Source organism: Zingiber officinale, chromosome 1A (assembly GCF_018446385.1).
Source record: "Zingiber officinale cultivar Zhangliang chromosome 1A, Zo_v1.1, whole genome shotgun sequence".
Taxonomy (NCBI): domain Eukaryota; kingdom Viridiplantae; phylum Streptophyta; class Magnoliopsida; order Zingiberales; family Zingiberaceae; genus Zingiber; species Zingiber officinale.
This window is the reverse complement of record NC_055987.1, coordinates 124600164-124618692: the sequence shown is the minus strand read 5'-3', so window position 1 is coordinate 124618692 and position 18529 is coordinate 124600164. Positions and strand designations below refer to the sequence as shown.

The following is an 18529-nucleotide window of genomic DNA, read 5'->3' as shown; positions in this document are numbered from 1 at the left end:
CAGGCAAATATGCCAAGCGGGTGACCTAGTGAATGTGCGATCGGGTGAGCGAAGCAACCAAGTGGTCGGTTGGGTAGAGCAGCAGAGCGACCGAACGAGCGAAAGTGCGGCCGAACGAAAGGGCGACCGAGTGAGTGTGTGGTCGACTAGGCGGAAACGGAACGACCGAGCGAACAAGTGGCCAATCGAATTGGGCGAGCGATCGAGTGAACTGAACGAGTGGCCGGGCGAGAGGCCGATCGGGCGAGCTGAACGACCGAGTGATCTGGAGGTCAAGCGAGCTTCTACCGAACGAACGAAACAACCGGCCGGGCAAGCGCACTAAGTGAACCGAGGCTTAGGATGAACGCAGTTTCCTTGAAACAGATTCGTCCCACCTCTGACTGTGTTTCGGGACTTTCTCAGGTCGTCTGTGTTCCTAGGATACAAAGGTGAACCGTGATTTCCACCAAACACTGATGGTCAATGCGAACTGAGAGGTACCCAATTGCTATCACGGGCACTCTTCCGAGCAAGAGATGCACGACAGAGGTAGAGAGCTTCAACTTTTTGAGCTCAGATCAATGGATAGCGCTAATGATCGTTTATTTATCATTATTCGCCAGCTGTGAAATACCGATGTTTCACTCGGCTGTATTAAAGTAAGATTAATGCATCTGTTACATCCTTAAATATTGGTTATTCCACTTGGGTAAATTTTTCCCTAGCGTGCTCAGGTCGTACTTGCACACGAGACAATTTGGTTCAATACAATCTGGACCTTGAATTTGCACCCCCTACGTACCCATCCGTGAGAGAGAGTTTCTCCCTATACATTTGTTCACATCGTCAAAACATATGAATCAATATAAACCAACTAATTTACCTTGAAACTCTCAATGTAAGACTAAAGTCTCATTTACAATGTACCTCCATGTCTCTTCCACCTCTTCTCCATTCACATATCTCCAACAGTATTTTTAGGTCTACTATCTACTAAAAAAAATCTTCTATAATTACCATAATGAAGATCATTATATTAGAGATATTATATAACCACCGTCTGCAATACGCACTAGAAACTTTAATTATCTATTAGGAAAAATTAATCTCGCCTTTTAATTGTCTATTAGAAGGTCCTACGCACTACAGTCTACAGGGCTAATCTTTTATATTTTAATTATCTGTATGGAGTGTTAAGCGTTGATTATTCAAAAAAGGGCTCTTGTATTTAGATTTTGCCTTGAACAGTTGTGTCCTCCTAAAGAGGAAAAAAAATAAAGAAGAACAATAAATAGCGTGAGGAAGAGAGAGAGGCCATGGCAGAATAAAAGGAGGCGGTGAGGTGTTGAGGCTGGGAGGCATCCCGGGGCCGAGAGAAAAGGGTGGAAAAGCGCAAAGAATGAGCAGCTCGTGAAGACATCTGCCAGCGCCGCCGCAATCGCTATGAATTTTGGCCCCTCTTCTATCGCGAGGAAGAATCGAGGCCGAAGCAGCAGCAGAAGCAGCAGGAGATAGCCCTGAGGAGGAGGAGACAGAAGAAGGGAATCGGCGAGGGGTAACGATTTGGTTTCGGTTCTTCTCGCCGTCTTTGTTGGTCCGTGTCAGTGATTCTCCGTTTCCTCCTCTTCTCGGTTAATTCTCACGTAAGTTCATTTTTTTTTAGTTATGGTTTTTTTCCCGTGTTGATTCTCTTGCTCCCGTGATGATATTTAGTGAAGATGAACTTTTGAGGGGATTTTGTGATGTTTCCTTGTTTGTGTGATCTCTTCTTCTGGGATTCTGGTGGAAAGTCTTGGAATTGCTGGATACAGATGAGGGAACACGCAAATAGTTCGAAATTAAGGTTTTTATGGAGCGGGAGTTGTGGATCTGGGCCTGGTAGCACTCATTTCTAGGGTTTAGTTCGTCATACTCTTTCCTGTTCTTCCATGGTGCTGTTGTCTTTCTTGGTGCTTGTTCTGTGATGAGCTTTATTAGATTGATCGGATGCTGATGCTGTGATCTTGTGCTAGTTCCCCCAAAAATTGTTTCTTTCATTTGGATTTCACCTTCTTACCGAAAAACATTTCTATTTCCTTGATTGAAGAACCTGACATTAATATGGAGTACCAACTTTGAATTATCATTTTCGTTTGGATAAATGCTTCAATTTGGGTTTGAATTTATCATTGTTGCTAACCTCTTTTTGTCTATCTCATCAGGAACAGGAGCTTTGAGGGTGACACAGAAGGTCCAAACGTGTTCCTAAGGAGAGAAGGAAATGATAGAGAATGAGTGTTGTTTGACCAGGAGAACATTGAGGGGCTCCCTTGAGCAAGAATCCGAGTGGGCTTACATGACATACCAGCTCATTGAGATCAAAACCAACAAACGCCCTCCATCCGTGGAATCCTTGGAGCTAGACGAAGCGAAAGTGAAACGGGAAAAGTCCACAGAGCCTCCCATTCAAGAAGAGACAACATTACCCCCTGATGAACTCAGTTGCCCCGGTGGCTACGATGATGGCAGTTACTCTGATACGACCTCTCTCATTAGTCAAATTGGCCGCGACATGTCCATCAAGTGCCTCCTTCATTGCTCCAGATCGAACTATGGCACCCTTGCTTCCTTGAACCGAGCTTTTAACTCCCTCATACGAAATGGTGAGCTCTACAAGTTGAGAAGGCAGGCGGGCATCATAGAACACTGGGTATATTTCTCTTGCAACATACTCGAATGGGAAGCGTATGATCCTTATTGTGGTCGATGGATTTCCTTGCCAAGAATGCCCCCTAATGATTTCTTCATGTGCTCGGATAAGGAATCGTTGGCTGTGGGCACAGAGCTCCTTGTTTTCGGAAGAGACTACACCTCTCGTATTTCCCATATTTTGTTGAGATATAGCATTTTGACAAATTCTTGGTCCCAAGGCGTCGAGATGAACTACCCCAGGTGCTTGTTTGGATCTGCTAGTTTTGGAGAGAGAGCTATTGTTGCGGGTGGCATAGATGCTCGAGGTAATATATTGAACTCCGTAGAGCTTTACAATTCTGATACACAAACTTGGGTTACTCTTCCTAGCATGAATAAACCACGGAAGATGTGTTCAGGTGTGTTCATGGACAACAAGTTCTATGTGATCGGTGGAATGAGTAGCCCAACAGAATTGCTAACATGTGGGGAAGAATACGACATGGAGAAATGTTCCTGGAGAATCATTCCAAACATGTCCCAGGGGTTGAATGGCCCTAGTGGGGCACCTCCGCTTGTTTCAGTAGTTAACAATGAACTATATGCAGCTGATTATGCAGAAAAGGAAGTTAGGAAGTATGACAAGGGAAACATCACTTGGATAACTTTGGGCAAATTGCCCGAGAGGCCTGATTCAGTGAATGGTTGGGGCTTGGCTTTCCGTGCTTGCGGTGAACGTCTCATAGTAATTGGCGGGCCTAGAATGCTTGGGGGTGGAACAATTGAACTCAACTCGTGGACTCCGAGAGATGGACCTCCGGTTTGGAACATGATTGCCAGCAAGCATTGTGGGAATTTTGTGTACAATTGCGCTGTCATGGGCTGCTGAGTTTTATCGGAAAACTTGCTTCATGTACTGCTCAGTTAAGGAGAATATGCAGGAATACCGATATCACCAGCGTTACATATCTGCCTTTTTGAAATTTCAGATTTTATTTAGGATTTGATAGAAGACTTTCTTATGTAATCACCTTCTCATCTTCTCCCTTGTCCTTGATCCTGATTTACCACTGAGTACTTTAACTTCTTCCGAGTTTCCATTTAACACGAGAACTTTCATGCGAATCATGCAGTCTCAACACGCACAATAACTCGATGTAGCTGCATGTTCCTGGGCTTCCTTGAAAGTTACCTTTTTGGATGCAGTATGAACTATCCTGCCATTTCCTTGTTGCCTTTATTGAGAGGAAATAAAACTGCTCATCACTTTCTTGTATTCTTTTGCCAAATTATTGTTTGAACCAATTGTTGTGTTTTCCATTTAGCACGAGAACTTTCATGTGGATCGTGCAGTCTTACCACGCACAATAACTCGATGTCCTGCTTTTTTCCTAGGTTTCCTTGAAAGTTACCATGTTAGATTCAGTATGTACTATTCTGCCATTCAGTGTTGCCTCTATTGCGAGGAAATAGAACTCCTCATCGTAACTCAAAAATATCCTGTGTAATCGAACTCCTTCCACTATTACTCTGTTACTACTCATATCCTTGAGGACTCTCCTTCAAGCTGTGAAACAATGTGAAAAGAAGACATGTTTGAAAGAATGATCCATCTCGGTGTTGCTCAAGCTTTACAAGCCGGTGAAAGTAGAACCACGTCGTTTGAAACGAAGATGAGTTCGTGTGAGGCAACCTAAGATAGCCCCGTGTTGTAGAATTGAAGGACCTCGAGAGGAAGCTGAGGTCCAAGCTTCAAGCCTAGTTTAGGACACTAAGAAAGGGCTTCAAATATAAAGGACATCAACTCATTAGATAAAGCAGCCTCCTTGAACACTTATCCAACTCAGGTAAGGACGCTATCGTGAGCTGATAGAACCCCTCAGAGACTCGAGGCTGAAACAAGAAGCTTGTCGTAGCAAGGTTGTCTTAGCGCCCCATATGCCATCGGAGAAGGAACACATAAGAACTTACAAAAGGAAGCATGATAGGTAAGCAAAATGGCAAGAAGACAATTTTTTTAAGAGGAATCTCCACCTCTGTCAACAATGCTGGAGGGAATCAAACGGTCATCAGACCAATATACCTTTTAAGACCCTATAAAATCAATACTATTACTCATTTTTAAATATTATAGATAGTTTAAACAATTGAATTCATAAAATGAAAAATAAATATGCATAGCATTTTAAACATAAAGGAATGCTTGATTTATTTCCCCAAACATATCTGAAATATTACAATGCCATCAATTATTCATGTTAAGGAATCAACATATCTCCATAAGTAGCCAAGTGAGATGGAATACAATCAGAAGGAACCCATAAATTATACAACCAGAACATATCAAAATCCTAGGGTTTGCAAGACTCCAATACCATGTAACCACTGATCACTACTACCATGAGCATCAAGACAAAGCAAATAGCCGATCTCAAGTTAAAAAGATTTGTTTTCTTAATCTATAAGAACGTCTTATGAGCAGGTCAAATAGCTCTTAGATTTAGCACAACTTCCAAACATTTTATTAAAAAACCTCATTAGGTGAAAACGTAACACTATCTTTTACATGGTTACTTTTTCTTGCCCGATCAAATTAGAAAATCCAGATGATAGCGAACTGATACATACCAAACCAAGTTTCGACAACATAGAAGTTCCAAACCTTAAATATGCAGAGACAGGGAAGCTCAGAAGGGGAGATAAAATATGTCAATTCGACTTCGCCAGATTCCTGATACATCTGCAAGTCATGTGCTCTGGTCATTGCTTGCTTAAACCAAACCGAGGAAAATAGTAATGAAATATAGCATAAACTAAGTTGAAGATTTACTAGTTCTGAGAAGATGATTTAGTTTGATGCTATCAAACTTTCTCATAGACATAAAAAGACATTTATCGAATTTGCAGGAAGCAGCCAAACATCTGCATAATATTATAAAGGTTATAGGAAATTCTGAATGATTGATAAAAGAGAGAGAGAGAGAGAGAGAGAGAGAAATGAAAATTAAATGTGATAGTATAACCAACAGAATTGTTGGATATTCAGAAGGAAATATATGGAAAGCTGTCAAACTCCATCAGAATTCAAACTCAATTTTGTCAAACTTAAGAAGGCATAGTAAAAAAAGACACAAGACAAGAAGTTCCTTGCATAATGAAAACCTGATGCAAATTATATCAATGAGAATACAAGATGCATACAGGTTCAAAGCAAGCACCAGCCAGCCTTGATCATGAACATATAGTCATTTATTATTTATTACTGACTGATAGTATAATTTTGGAGAATAAATTCATACGGTCATTTCATTAACTGACCTAAAAAATGCACAAATAAGCAGCTTATTGAGCAAAATACGGAGGTTGAGTTGGTGGTGCATCAGAAGGCTGTGCATTTGCCAGTTGACCAAATTGAGATGATGAAGGTTGAAGTGGCCAAGTAGGAGGAGGCGCAGAGATGCTTGAAGTAGGGTAATAAGAAACAGGATTTGACGGTGAGGCCAAACTTGTGCCTGAGGTACCAGTATTCCATGTGGGCATCTGACCCCGTGAAATTGTTACTTGTCCAGGGACAGCATAATCATTGCTGATATATGTAGACGAAGATTGTGGATATGCTTGCCAAGAAGAGGATGCTGGCAAATTGGGAGCTTGGGGCATTGCTTGTATACTAGAGTCCTGGACGGTGTAATCTCTGCTTCTATCATTGTGCACCTGAAAAACAAACACCATGCTAACATGGAATCAACTATGACTACATCTTCATTGCATATAGACGAAGAAAACATCATTCAAATATGGGTATACAGTGGCATAAGAGCATCAACGGATGCAACACTATTCCTTTTTCCTGAGTGGAAAATCTTCCAACAAAATCAAATTTGAAACCTATGTTACTCCATTTAATCCAAAGAATTAATCTATACCTTAACACTGAGATCGATATGACGAGAGTATGTCAAATGGAGCTTACAGTAACCACCATCATAGATGCAGTGTCCCTCCAAAGCAGCCTTGGCAACTGAAGCAGTCATAATATCTGGTAAAACAGAGAAATGAAAAATGGACAACTTAAGGAGGATATATAGGACTGCAAATTTTCAGTAAATTTGGGCATTCAATCCAAATGAAACACCAGACACAGAGCATACACTTTGTAACTCATTCAAAAATTTTACCAGGATACTGTATCAAGGCCTGTACGCCACCATTTTTCTCAAAAATTAAAATTTTTTGCACAGTTCCAAAGGCAGAAAATACCTGTATTTGTAGAACATCAACTTAACAGTCATGCGTTAGCTAAAATTCAAAATACTAAAAATCGGCAGAGATAGAAATAACATCTTACCGTATGAAGAACATCAACTGTCACAGCATATTGCATGTTCTCAATAGTAGCTAACAGTACGTTACTCTCAGGCTCTTGTTTCTTGACTTCAGGTCCTGACACAGGCTGTGAATAACATCTCCTAAGAACATTGAAGAACATGGAAGAAGAAAAGGTAAAGAGGCAGGGATAAGTTGTGCAAAAATTACCAGTACACTTCCGTCTATAGCAGAAGGATTCACAGGAAGATAAGGATTTGTATAATCCCTGTTTGAAAAGAGATTAAAACAGATCACTATAAGTTTTATGAAAATTCAAGATTGCAAACAACTTATATAAAGCTAATATCAATATAACTTGAGAAAAAATCACATAGAACACGTGATAATGTTAGAGCAATGTGGTAGTACTATAACAGATACTGAGATATTATAAGCAAGCTAATGCAAAGATATCAAAACCCTAAACCCATTTGAAAAGCTTGAGAAAGACTGAAAGAGCTCTGCATGTACAAGTTTAATAACAGTACACAGCTCGACATAAGTTTATACAAGCATCTTTTACTGTGTGTTATAGTGCTTAAATAATAGAAATCACAAAAGCGAATGAGATAGTGGGAGTTGCAACAATCACAAGGAAAATAATAGAAATCACAAGAGTGAATGAGACAGTGGGAGTTGCAACAATCACAAGGAAACTTTATTAAAAGATCTGACACATTGCATGGTTTATCACCAGGGCAAACAAAACTTGCAAAGAGAATTCAAAATTTTATTAAACTGAAGATCCTCTGACATAAGGGATTGGTGTCACTTTTAAAGGCCCTAAACAAAACAAATTTGGAAATAAACTTATATCTACCTGATTATACTGAACAAGAACATTAGCTAATGAATAGAATACACCCTTAAATAAATAGGAGGATCTACCAAAAGAAAATCATACAATCTTAGAGCTTATAAATTAAAACTTCCTAGTTTAGAGTTGCATTATTGCAAAATGAAGGATGCACGGAAATGAAATATAGCCATTTAACATAAACATGACCTATATTTCCATATAATGGAATTAAATCTCCTACAATATTCTGCATCATTAAAAGGAGTCTGAATTTAATGAGACAACCTTTCAACTAAAAGTCAAACAAAGAATTTTTGCATCAGTGCAAATACAAAGAATGCAAGAGTTTAAAAAATATCCATTTAATAAAAAGATGACCTATATCTTCATATAACCCAATTAAATCTCCTGCAATGTTTGGAATAATCCTACTGAATAGGCTCTGGTTAATTCCTGTTTGATTGAAAAGGAGGCCGAACTTAATGGGGCATGGCTTTCAGTTTTAAACTAAAGATCAAACAAACAACATATATGCCCAAAAATAATTGTACTTTGACTTAGTCAATCCTAAAAAGTTGATATTAGAAATCATGATGCAAGAACAAGTTTAGCAAGAGGAAACCTGTCTGACAATGCATTCTTAAGATAGGTGCTGAATATGACAAGGATGCAAATTCTAAGAAAAATCATACTCTAGTTGTTGCTTTCCTTGTGTAATCTGAGAACAAGGTACAACATTCAGAATCAAGATGCCAGAACTTAAATCATAAGCAATCCCAAACTACTTGCCCCAGATTGCAGAGCAATTCCTACCTGCTACGGTGAGACTGGAACTTGATGCTTAAATCTGTGTGAGCCGAATATGAAATACGCAAATGGCAAGATGTAATATGTTCAGGAAGCAAGTACCTGGAACACTCAAGTTCAAATAGAATGAGTTCAAAAAAACCAACAGCCTGTGTCATAACTTCGACATGAAAACATGGAAAAATCTGTAACCTTGGAATACTTCTCCCATCCAATGCATTTCTTGCACTAGCAGCAGTCTCTGCATCCGTGTATTGAATTAGTGCCTGCAAAACATCAAATGAAAGGAAAGTTATAACCTGCAGTTCTATCAAAAAAACCCATGACGAGGTCTTACCTGAAAGCCAGCAGCTTTTTCAAAAGTTGCAATTTTATGCACAAAACCGAAGGCTGAGAATACCTGGAACATTTTTCGGAGCATTTTACAATTAATTATTATGAAGAAATCTATGCAACATAGACTATAAATGTAAAGTTTAGAACCATAACTTAATTTCCTTTAAAAATGATTGGAAGACACCCAAATGCAGCTCAGGGCAAAAAGTGGATACCCCTTTCAAACAAAAGTTTATGCAAGGAAAAAAAAAACAAACATTGTGACCTTAAAAGTTTCCATAAAGGACAAAAGCAACTCAATCATAAAAATAGCCTGAAAAGAAGAAATACAACAACATTTGTGTTCCTTAAAACTATCAACATAGGAATTATTATGCCTATGGAAATATCTCAGGCTCTCATCAAATCATTAGATGAAGCATCTGACAGATTATTTTCAAGATAGAAATGTTTCAAAAACAAGAAGACAACCAAAAAGAATTATCCATAAGTTCCAACTATCTTAGTTTCAAAATATATGGTGTTCCACACAACGTCCGCTTTTCCAAATCTGAAGTGATTGGTAAATAAAGATCAAGTACGGGAATCCCAAAATAAGATTGTCAAACTAACATCAAAAGTATATAAATTTAAGCTAATCATTTTCCTCATTCCTAATGAGGAGTTTTTTTTTACAAGGCTCTCAAAGTCAACATGAGCAAGCTAGAACTTACATAAGTCAATAAGAATTGGAGAGGGGAGCTTATTTTGCAATAAGGTTTCTATGTTCTTCACGGAATACAAAGGTCCAATAAACTAAAAACCAATTATTTGATAGGATGAACATAGTCTTTAAACACCTTTATTTGTATTTTGTAACAAAGATTCTATCAACAACTTACCAGATGAATAACATCTATGCTGACATCACCAGCTTCAACACCTTCAATAGTGACAAGCAAGACATTCCCGGGAACTTCTCCAGTACTCCTATTGTTTGTAATTTCTTGCCTATTAGAATACTGAATATAAACAGTTTTTCCACGGACTTGGGCTGGCTCAGATGAAGAAGCATAATACGAAACCATTGAAATTGCTTGGTTGAGGTCCACCTACATTGAGATAAAATGACAATTTTCAAGTTTGGCCGCCATGAACAAAGAGTTTAAAAGTAAAGCTCATAACAAAACAACTCTTTTAATGCAGTAGATTCAGAACCAAGATATCTCACAAGTATACTACACTGACATGTATATCGCAAAACAGAGTAAAAACCAAGAGTTAAGCTAAATGATGCTGGAACTTGAAGAAAGAATCCAACCTATGTATCCTAGCTAATATAGATCTAGTATACTGGGGTAAAACAGAGGAAGCAACAGAAGGATGCGATTCACCTGCTCTAAAGGTCAAATGGGGAAATCTTGCTAATTAGAGAGTTTGATATTTATTTCTTCAGTTTATTGGTTTTTGTACATTGCTACCTTCTAACTTCAATCCGATAGAAAATCAAGGATGAACAAATTTCCAGAGTCCGATGTCAAGATTTCGGGACCAAACACGAAGGGAAAAAACATCAAATTGAGAAGTGGAATGCCATAAAATTTAAGTTTTCAGTAGTTTTTACAGAAGAAATATAGGCCATCTAAACAAAATGCTAAAAACTGCACAGCGAATCACGATCAGGGAGAAGGGTTCGATACGTACAAATTCTACGAAGGCCTGGTTCTTGTTGGCGCCGACGTTGCACATGGTATTGACAATCCTTCCAAATGGCTTGCAGAGGACGACGATCTCCTCTTCCGTACACTCCCACGGCAGGTTCCGTAGGTGGAGCACCTTCGATGGAGTCTGCGTATAGCGAAACTGCTGCTGCGGCTGGCCCACTCCTTGCCCCGGTGCCATCCCTTATCGAATCTCAACCCTCCTGACCGTAGAAAAAAATAAGCGAAATCCGAAATCCCCTGGAAGGAACACTTCTTCTTAGGGTTAGAGAGAAGGAGACACGACAAGAAGGGAGACGGAATCAGTCTTCGATTCTTCTCTCGCCCGCTCGCCCGCTCGCCCGCCGCCGGCCAAGGGTTGCGTCAACCGCTCATCGCCAGGCGAAGGATGAGTCGGTGGCCGCAGTCGACGCTATCCCGGTTTGGCAAATGAGATTGAGGCTTTGGTAGCGGCTCCGACTGCTTTTAGCTCCAGAGGCTTCTTTATCAACTTTTGTTTTTAATTTCTTTGAATAGAAAATTGCATTTCACCCGTCAAAGTTTAGTTTATTTTCTTAAATGACCTAAAATTCAAATAACCCCAAATTTTCTGAATCAAAACTTGTCTTGCACTTTTAAACATTTAAAAAATATTGTTCCACCTATAATAACTAGGGATGATAATCCTCCGAATCCGACGAAAATTCAACATCAGACTTGATCAGACTTGAATGAAAGAGGATATTAATGAAAATTTTATACTCAATAATAGTAATAATCGGATATAGGTATTTTTTAAATATAGATATAGAAATGGATATGGTAAAATATTATTCAGAATGATAGATAGTAATAAGATGATTGATAGAATATGAATACTTAATTCTCCAATGGTTATAAAGATGAGTATAAAAGTTAAATATTGGTTGTATGAATATATATCTAATAAATAAAAATAGATACTAAAGGAGATTGAAATCCTATCATGTCATCCCTATAATATACTCTTAAAAAAAATACCATTTTACTAAATCATCAAAGTTTTAATATTATCCACGTACCTAACTTTTATAATTTTAAAAAAAAAACATAGCACATTTTCTCCTCTGTATAGGAAATAATTACTTGGATTTGTATGTGTGCATATTTAAAATTTTATTTACCCATGTAAAAATTAATTATTCTTAATTTATATTATCAAATTTATATCCAATGGCATTGGCAGGGATATATTAAGGGTATCTGCATGAATATATTATTTTTTATTTGAAATGATTCGAATTTTTCTAGATAATTGATAATCTATATTATTTAAAAATTTAAAATTTTGATATTTTTAGAATTAAGAAAATTCTAGGAACTTATTAGCATGATTTAACATGATTGATTAGTGAGTATTGTTCTAATGTTTATAATGAATTTATGATAAATTGAATTAATTCTTTATAAATTTAAAATTTCACTATTTTTAATTTATACGGTCTGACAACATGGATATTGATACGGTTGGCAATGGAGGGGCCCCCAGAGGAAAGGGTGAGAAGAGTCAAGGCCATATAGTGGTCAAAGGTCAAGAGGACGTGGCGGCCAATAGTCAAGGTGACCTGGCAGTCAATAGTCAATGTGACTCGGCAGTCAATAGTCAAGCTAACTAGGCAGACAGAGGCAAGCATATGGGGTAGTCAGAGGCCAGGCGGACTTGTCGATCAAGGGGGCAAAGTAGTTGAAAGACAAAGGGAGACGGCAGGCGGAACACCGAGCACGGGTCGAGATCGACAGAGCTGGGTAGAGGCAGCTCGATCTACAGGTCTGCGATTCGAAGGCCCGGAAGTGCAAGTCACAAATCACAGATCAGAAGCATCAGAGCTGTGTAAAGACAGCCCGATCTACAGGCTTGCGGTTGAGGGCCAGCAAATACTCACGGGTCGAGATCGGCAGAGCTGGGTAGAGGCAGCTCGATCTACAGGTCTGCGATTCGAAGGCCCGGAAGTGCAAGTCACAAATCACAGATCAGAAGCGTCAGAGCTGTGTAAAGACAGCCCGATCTACAGGCTTACGGTCGAGGGCCAGCAAATACTCACGGGTCGAGATCGGCGGAGCTGGGTAGAGGCAGCTCGATCTACAGGTCTGCGATTCGAAGGCCCGGAAGTGCAAGTCACAAATCACAGGTCGGAAGCGGCAGAGCTGTGTAAAGACAGCCCGATCTACAGGCTTATGGCCGAGCGCCAGGAAATACCGGGTACAGGGTACAGACTGTGATCGACAGGGCTGTTCAGGGTGAGCCCGACTGACAAGTAACGCTTAGAGGCGGGATCTGGTCAAGGGGTGTGAGGTAGATGCAGACCGCGATAAATAAGATAAGCTAAGCTGTGCAGGAGTCGGAGGATCACAATTGTTCGTCAAGGGTAATCATTACATACCATTGAGATGTGCGAAAGCGGAGGTTCCTAAACGAAAAGATGCCCTCATAACCAATAGTAGCCTGACAAATGTCCTTCACTACAAGACAAAACCCATGTGTAAAGGCGGAGGTTCCCAAACAAGAAGATGCCTTCACAACCAATAGCAGCATGACAGGTGTCCGGGATATACGACAAAGCCCAGCGTCTAACGTTTTCTGACAGGGTTGCAGATTCTGGAAGCAAGGCGGGTGCATAAAAAGGAGGGGATTCCTCGTACGCGGGTACGCGCTCTCTCGTCACTTTTTTCCACAACTTCTCATTTTCAGTCTCTCTGCTTTTTTCTGAGGAAAAAGGACCTGACTTGAGCATCGGAGGGCCTGATCCGGGGACTTTTTCCCTGAGTTCTGGTCTCTAACGTGAGTGAGGGGAGATCGTCTGAGTGTGTGCAGGGTCCTGCAGCATCGTCAGCCGCCCGTGGGAGCCGAATCGCCCACGACTTTCCGTCAACAACCAAGCCGTCGCGACCAGCCTTCGTCCGACTCAGCTTTCGGACAGGATCAAATTTGGCGCCGTCTGTGGGAAACACAACAACTTGATCCGAAGCGTGAAGATGGAGGACTCTGGTCGAAGCTCCAGTAGGAGGATTAATGTTACCATGACCGCGGGGGAGTACGAGCTCTTCAAGGAGGTCAGAAAGCGAGCCGCCTCTGAAAAACAAGGCACTGTTTCACGACCTCGCCTAGCACCTGAAGCATCCAAAGAACCAGCTCCTGTTTCCGACAGGAGCTCAAAGAGAAAGCAACCGGAAGAACTCCCTCGTACTTCATTCAGAGAGCCTCGCCGCAACTATCATCGAGCTGGACCTCGAGAGCATAGCCCGAAGAAAGAAGAGCCGCCGGCGTCGGTGGCGGAGAGCTCTTTACATCCACCCCGGGATTCAGGAAAGGGGAAGGCTATAATCTCTGCCAGAGATCTGCTTGAAGATCCGGATGATAAGGTACCCTTCTCGGCTCAGATCTTGAGAGAAAGCCTGCCAAGGGATTATCGAGCCCCAAACATCGGAGAATATGATGGGAGCAAGGACCCGGAGGAGCATCTGCGGAAGTTCAAGAATGCGGCTATGTTGTATCAATACAGCGATGCCGTCAAATGCCGAGTCTTCCTACATACCCTATCAGGGTCGGCGCAGAAGTGGTTCGATGGATTGCCCCCAGAGTCCATCAGTCGCTTCATGGATTTCAAGATGGCCTTCATACGTCGTTTCGCCAGTAGTCGTAAGTATCAAAAAGCCGACCATTGCCTTTTCGCTCTTAAACAGGAGCCGACCGAACCTCTGCGAAGCTACATCAATCGGTTCAGTCAGGTGGCCAATGACATCCCCTCCGCCACCTCAGAAATATTGATGAGCGCCTTCTCCCACGGATTGCGAGAAGGGGAATTCTTCAGAGACCTCATCAAAAACCCCGCCCGGAGTTTTGACGATATGATGGAGAAAGCTTCTTGCTACATCAAGGTGGAGGAAGCTCAGGCCGCTAGGAGGAAGGCTGAAAAGACGGTGGCTCCTGGCAACCGACCTGAAAGGAGAGCACCCCAACCAGCTCAGCCCTTTCAGCACGTTCAACCCAGGCCTGCCCCTCAGCCCACTCAGGGAGTCAGACCAACCCCAGCTGTTGCTGCCATACACGCGCCCAGGCCTGGACCAAGGGGCCATATTGCACATATCATCGGTCCAGGACGCATGATCTCAGCAACTGCTTCCCTCCCGCGGAGTTAGCGCCCTAAATACAGAGAATGGAGGAAGAACGGGCCGCGGCCGGGCGTGCTCGTCAGACCCGACCCGACCTAGCCGGTCCTTATAACCAAGCCGGTCCCGGGGAAGATCGAAGAGATGTCGGAGAGCTGGAAAACTGGGGCAACGCTGCTGTGCGAGAAATCGGCATGATTTCAGGAGGGCCCACTAACGGGGACTCAGGTCGAGCCCGTAAGTCACATGGTCGACGGTTATATGTGGGAGCCGTGGGATGCAGCCGCGAGCAGGCGTCCGATCCTGTTATTAGCTTTGGGCCCCAAGACTTGGAGGGTCTAGAACTGCCCCACGACGACGCTCTCATAATCAAGGCCGTTATTGCTAATAGCCGAGTGGCTCGGGTCTTTGTGGATACCGGGAGCTCGGTCAACATTTTGTTTAGAGCTGCGTTCGAGGAGATGCAGATTGATGCCGCTGAGCTCCAACCCATAACCACTTCTTTGTACGGGTTCACAGGCAACGAAGTCAAACACATGGGTCAGATCAAGCTAGCCATCTCCATGGGCACTGAGCCACTGGTGCGCACCCGGAGGAGCACCTTTATAGTGGTGGATTCGCCTTCCTCCTACAACGTCATCCTGGGAAGGCCAGCTCTGCATGAGTTCCGGGCTGCTGTCTCCACTTTTCACCAGAAGATTAAGCTCCCGGTCGGCGAGCGGGTCAGGGAATCAAGGGAGAGCAGAAGGTGTCTCGCAGCTGCTACATTGATATGGTCTGGGTGGAGGCGCGTAAAAGCCGGAGGACGCAGGATGGTGGTGTACACGCTATCCAAGAGGAGTCTCTGCCTATTGCCGAGGAGCCTATCCCTTGGGAAGAGATCCAGTTGCACCCTGACAGAGCGGAGAGCATCACTCGTATTGCCAGCGACTTACCGCCGGAGCTTAGGCCGGAGCTGATACGGTGTCTGAGCCGTAATAAGGACGTTTTTGCTTGGTCACCGGAAGAGCTGCCCGGAGTCAAACCAGAGGTAGCCGAGCACAAGCTGCATTTAATGCCCGAAGCGAAGCCCGTTAAGCAGAGGAAGAGAAACTTCTCGGCCGACCAGAATAAAATTATCCGAGCTGAAGTGGATCAGCTCAGGAAGGCAGGACATGTTCGAGAAGTGCAATTCCCGTCCTAGCTCTCCAACGTTGTATTGGTAAAAAAGCCTAACAACAAGTGGAGGGTGTGCATAGACTTTCGCAACCTCAACAAAGCCACCCCCAAAGACTGTTATCCTCTCCCGCGGATCGATCAGGTGGTGGATTCAACTGCTGGTTGTGAGAGGATATGCATGATGGACGCTTATCAAGGATATCATCAGATACCCTTGGCTAGGGAGGATCAGGAGAAGGTTAACTTCATAACGGCTGACGGTACTTTCTGCTATACAGTCATGTCATTTGGACTCAAGAATGCTGGGGCTACCTACCAAAGGATGTTGGACAAAGTCTTTCGAAGTCAGATTGGACGGAACGTCGAAGTCTATGTTGATGACATCCTAATCAAGTCCCCCCTGGCGTCCAATCTCATAAGAGATGTAGAGGAAACCTGCGGGACTCTAAGGCAATATGGTATAAAGCTGAATCCTCTGAAATACTTGTTCGGGGACAAAAGTGGGAAGTTTTTGGGGTATCTGGTGACTGAACGAGGGATAGAAGCCAATCCTGAGAATGTTCAAGCACTTCGGAACATGCAGATCCCTCAGAATCTGAAGGAAACGCAGAAGCTAGTCGGCAGGATAACAACGCTGTCCCGATTCATCTCTAGATCTGCAGATCGAGCTGCGCCCTTCTTCAAAGTGCTCAGGAAAACAGCTAAGTTTCAGTGGACGGAAGAATGCACACAGGCCTTTGAGGAGCTAAAGCAATACCTGGAGTCTTTGCCATCGCTGTTTAAGCCTGTTGTGGGAGAGCCCCTTTGGGTCTACTTGTCAGCCACCCCCGAGGCCGTGTGGGCCGTGCTGGTTAAAGAGCAGGACAATGTACAATGGCCAATGTATTTTTTCAGCCATCTATTGAAGGGGACTGAGTCTCGGTACACGGCCCTGGAAAAGTTGGTTTACGGACTTGTTCTCATGGCTCGACGCCTCCGACCGTATTTCTTGGCGCATCCCATCACCGTCCTGTCAAACAGTACAATGGGTCGAGCTCTCACCAAAGTGGAGGTAGCAGGTCGGCTTATCAAATGGGCAACCGAGCTAGGGGAGTATGATATATAGTATCAGCCCCGAACCGCGATCAAAGAACAGGCTCTGGTGGATTTCATGACAGAGACTTATCAAGCAGACTCGGAGGAGGTCTGGAAAATTTATGTAGACGGGTCGGCTACCCATCATGGAAGTGGTGTAGGTGCGCTTCTAATATCTCCGAAGGGAGACATTATGCAGCTGGCTGTACGGCTAAATTTCAGAGCTACCAACAATGAGGCAGAATATGAAGCCTTATTAACAGGTCTGCAAGCGGCTCGGCATGTAGGGGCCAGCCGAGTCATAATATATTCAGATTCCCAGCTAGTAACTCAACAGGTGACCAAGCAGTTTGAGGTAAACAACGAAAAGATGCAAGTTTACAAGGAAGCCTATGAAAAGATGAAGGAAGAGTTTAAAGAAGTCACAGTCACTAAGATTCCCAGGGCTGAAAATGAAAGAGCGGATGAACTAGCTAAAATGGCCAGCTCCCTGACCACTTGGGCGTTTGACAGATCTATGGCACAGACCTTCCTTATAGCTCAGATAGATCTACAAAATAACCTGGGAGAAGTAATTGATTGGAGGGCGCCCATAATAAGCTTCCTCCAACAAGGAATTGTACCCACCAACTTAGAAGAGGCGCGTATGCTCAGGAGACAGGCCCATTCTTATGTTATGATCGAAGATCAATTATACAAAAAGTCTTTCTCCAGACCTCTGCTCAAGTGCTTGAATATGGAAGAAGCGGATCAGGCCTTGCAGGAGATACATTTGGGATGCTGTGGCAACCACGCAGGTGGAAGAACGCTGGCCCGGAAAGTACTATTGGCCGGGTATTTCTGGCCTACCCTGCAGAAGGACGCACAGAAGCTGGTGAATACTTGTTTGTCATGCCAGAGGTATCAGAACCTGACGCACCAACCCACAGAGCTGCTGAGAACTTCTACAGTGTCTTGCCCATTTGACCAATGGGGTATGGATATCGTAGGACCTTTCCCGATGGCTACGGGGCAAAGACGTTTCTTGCTGGTAGCAGTAGATTACTTCTTCAAGTGGGTGGAAGCGGAAGCCCTGGCCAAAATCATTGAAGATGCGGTGATCCAGTTCTTGTGGAAAAATATCTTTTACAGATTTGGCTTATCTCATAAGTTAGTGTCGGACAACGACAGGCAATTTCAAGGGTGCAAGATATAGAATTGGTGCAAGGGGTTCGGCATAACTCAGGCCTTTACTTCGGTGGCGCATCCTCAGAGCAATGGTCAGACAGAGGTGGTCAATCGAGAAATAGTGCGAGGGCTCAAGGTCAAGCTGGATCACACGGGAGACAGTTGGGTGGACGAGCTACCGAGCATTTTATGGGCCTATAGTACGACACCCCGAGAAAGTGCAGGTCTGACGTCCTTCCATTTAGTGTATGGTAATGAAGTAGTAGTACCTCTGGAGGTCGGGATACCATCCGTGAGAAGAATGATGTACAACCAAGAGAACACAGAGCGACGGCTGGCCGAA

The 18529-nt window shown here is 42.9% G+C and overlaps 2 protein-coding genes across 5 annotated transcripts; one reads left to right on the top strand and one right to left on the bottom strand.

Moving 5' to 3' along the window:
- Positions 1-1257: 1257 nt before the first annotated feature.
- Positions 1258-3928, top strand: LOC122030611 (F-box/kelch-repeat protein SKIP11-like). 2 transcript variants are annotated; one of them, XM_042589838.1, is made up of 3 exons: positions 1258-1625; positions 2184-2978; positions 3072-3928. In XM_042589838.1, exons 2-3 carry the CDS (start codon positions 2243-2245, stop codon positions 3539-3541), a joined length of 1206 nt encoding a protein of 401 aa, XP_042445772.1. In that variant the 5' UTR covers positions 1258-1625; positions 2184-2242; the 3' UTR covers positions 3542-3928. The 2 variants fall into 2 exon arrangements, with proteins under 2 accessions (XP_042445772.1, XP_042445763.1); XM_042589829.1 differs by having other exon boundaries at positions 1261-1625; positions 2184-3928.
- A 1223-nt stretch (positions 3929-5151) lies between these two features.
- Positions 5152-11129, bottom strand: LOC122030599 (polypyrimidine tract-binding protein homolog 1-like). Of its 3 annotated transcripts, none has more exons than XR_006125494.1 (12): positions 10646-11129; positions 9844-10053; positions 8964-9026; positions 8819-8892; positions 8633-8728; positions 7189-7246; positions 7001-7105; positions 6831-6912; positions 6579-6691; positions 5971-6366; positions 5483-5574; positions 5152-5408 (listed from the first exon to the last, which is right to left on the bottom strand). XR_006125494.1 is itself a non-coding variant. In XM_042589809.1 (11 exons), the coding sequence occupies exons 1-10, from the start codon at positions 10841-10843 to the stop codon at positions 5995-5997; spliced, it is 1371 nt and encodes a 456-aa protein (XP_042445743.1). In that variant the 5' UTR covers positions 10844-11129; the 3' UTR covers positions 5152-5392; positions 5971-5994. The 3 variants fall into 3 exon arrangements, 1 of the variants encoding a protein (XP_042445743.1); XR_006125493.1 differs by having other exon boundaries at positions 5152-5392; XM_042589809.1 differs by lacking the exon at positions 5483-5574 and having other exon boundaries at positions 5152-5392.
- Positions 11130-18529: the final 7400 nt, after the last annotated feature.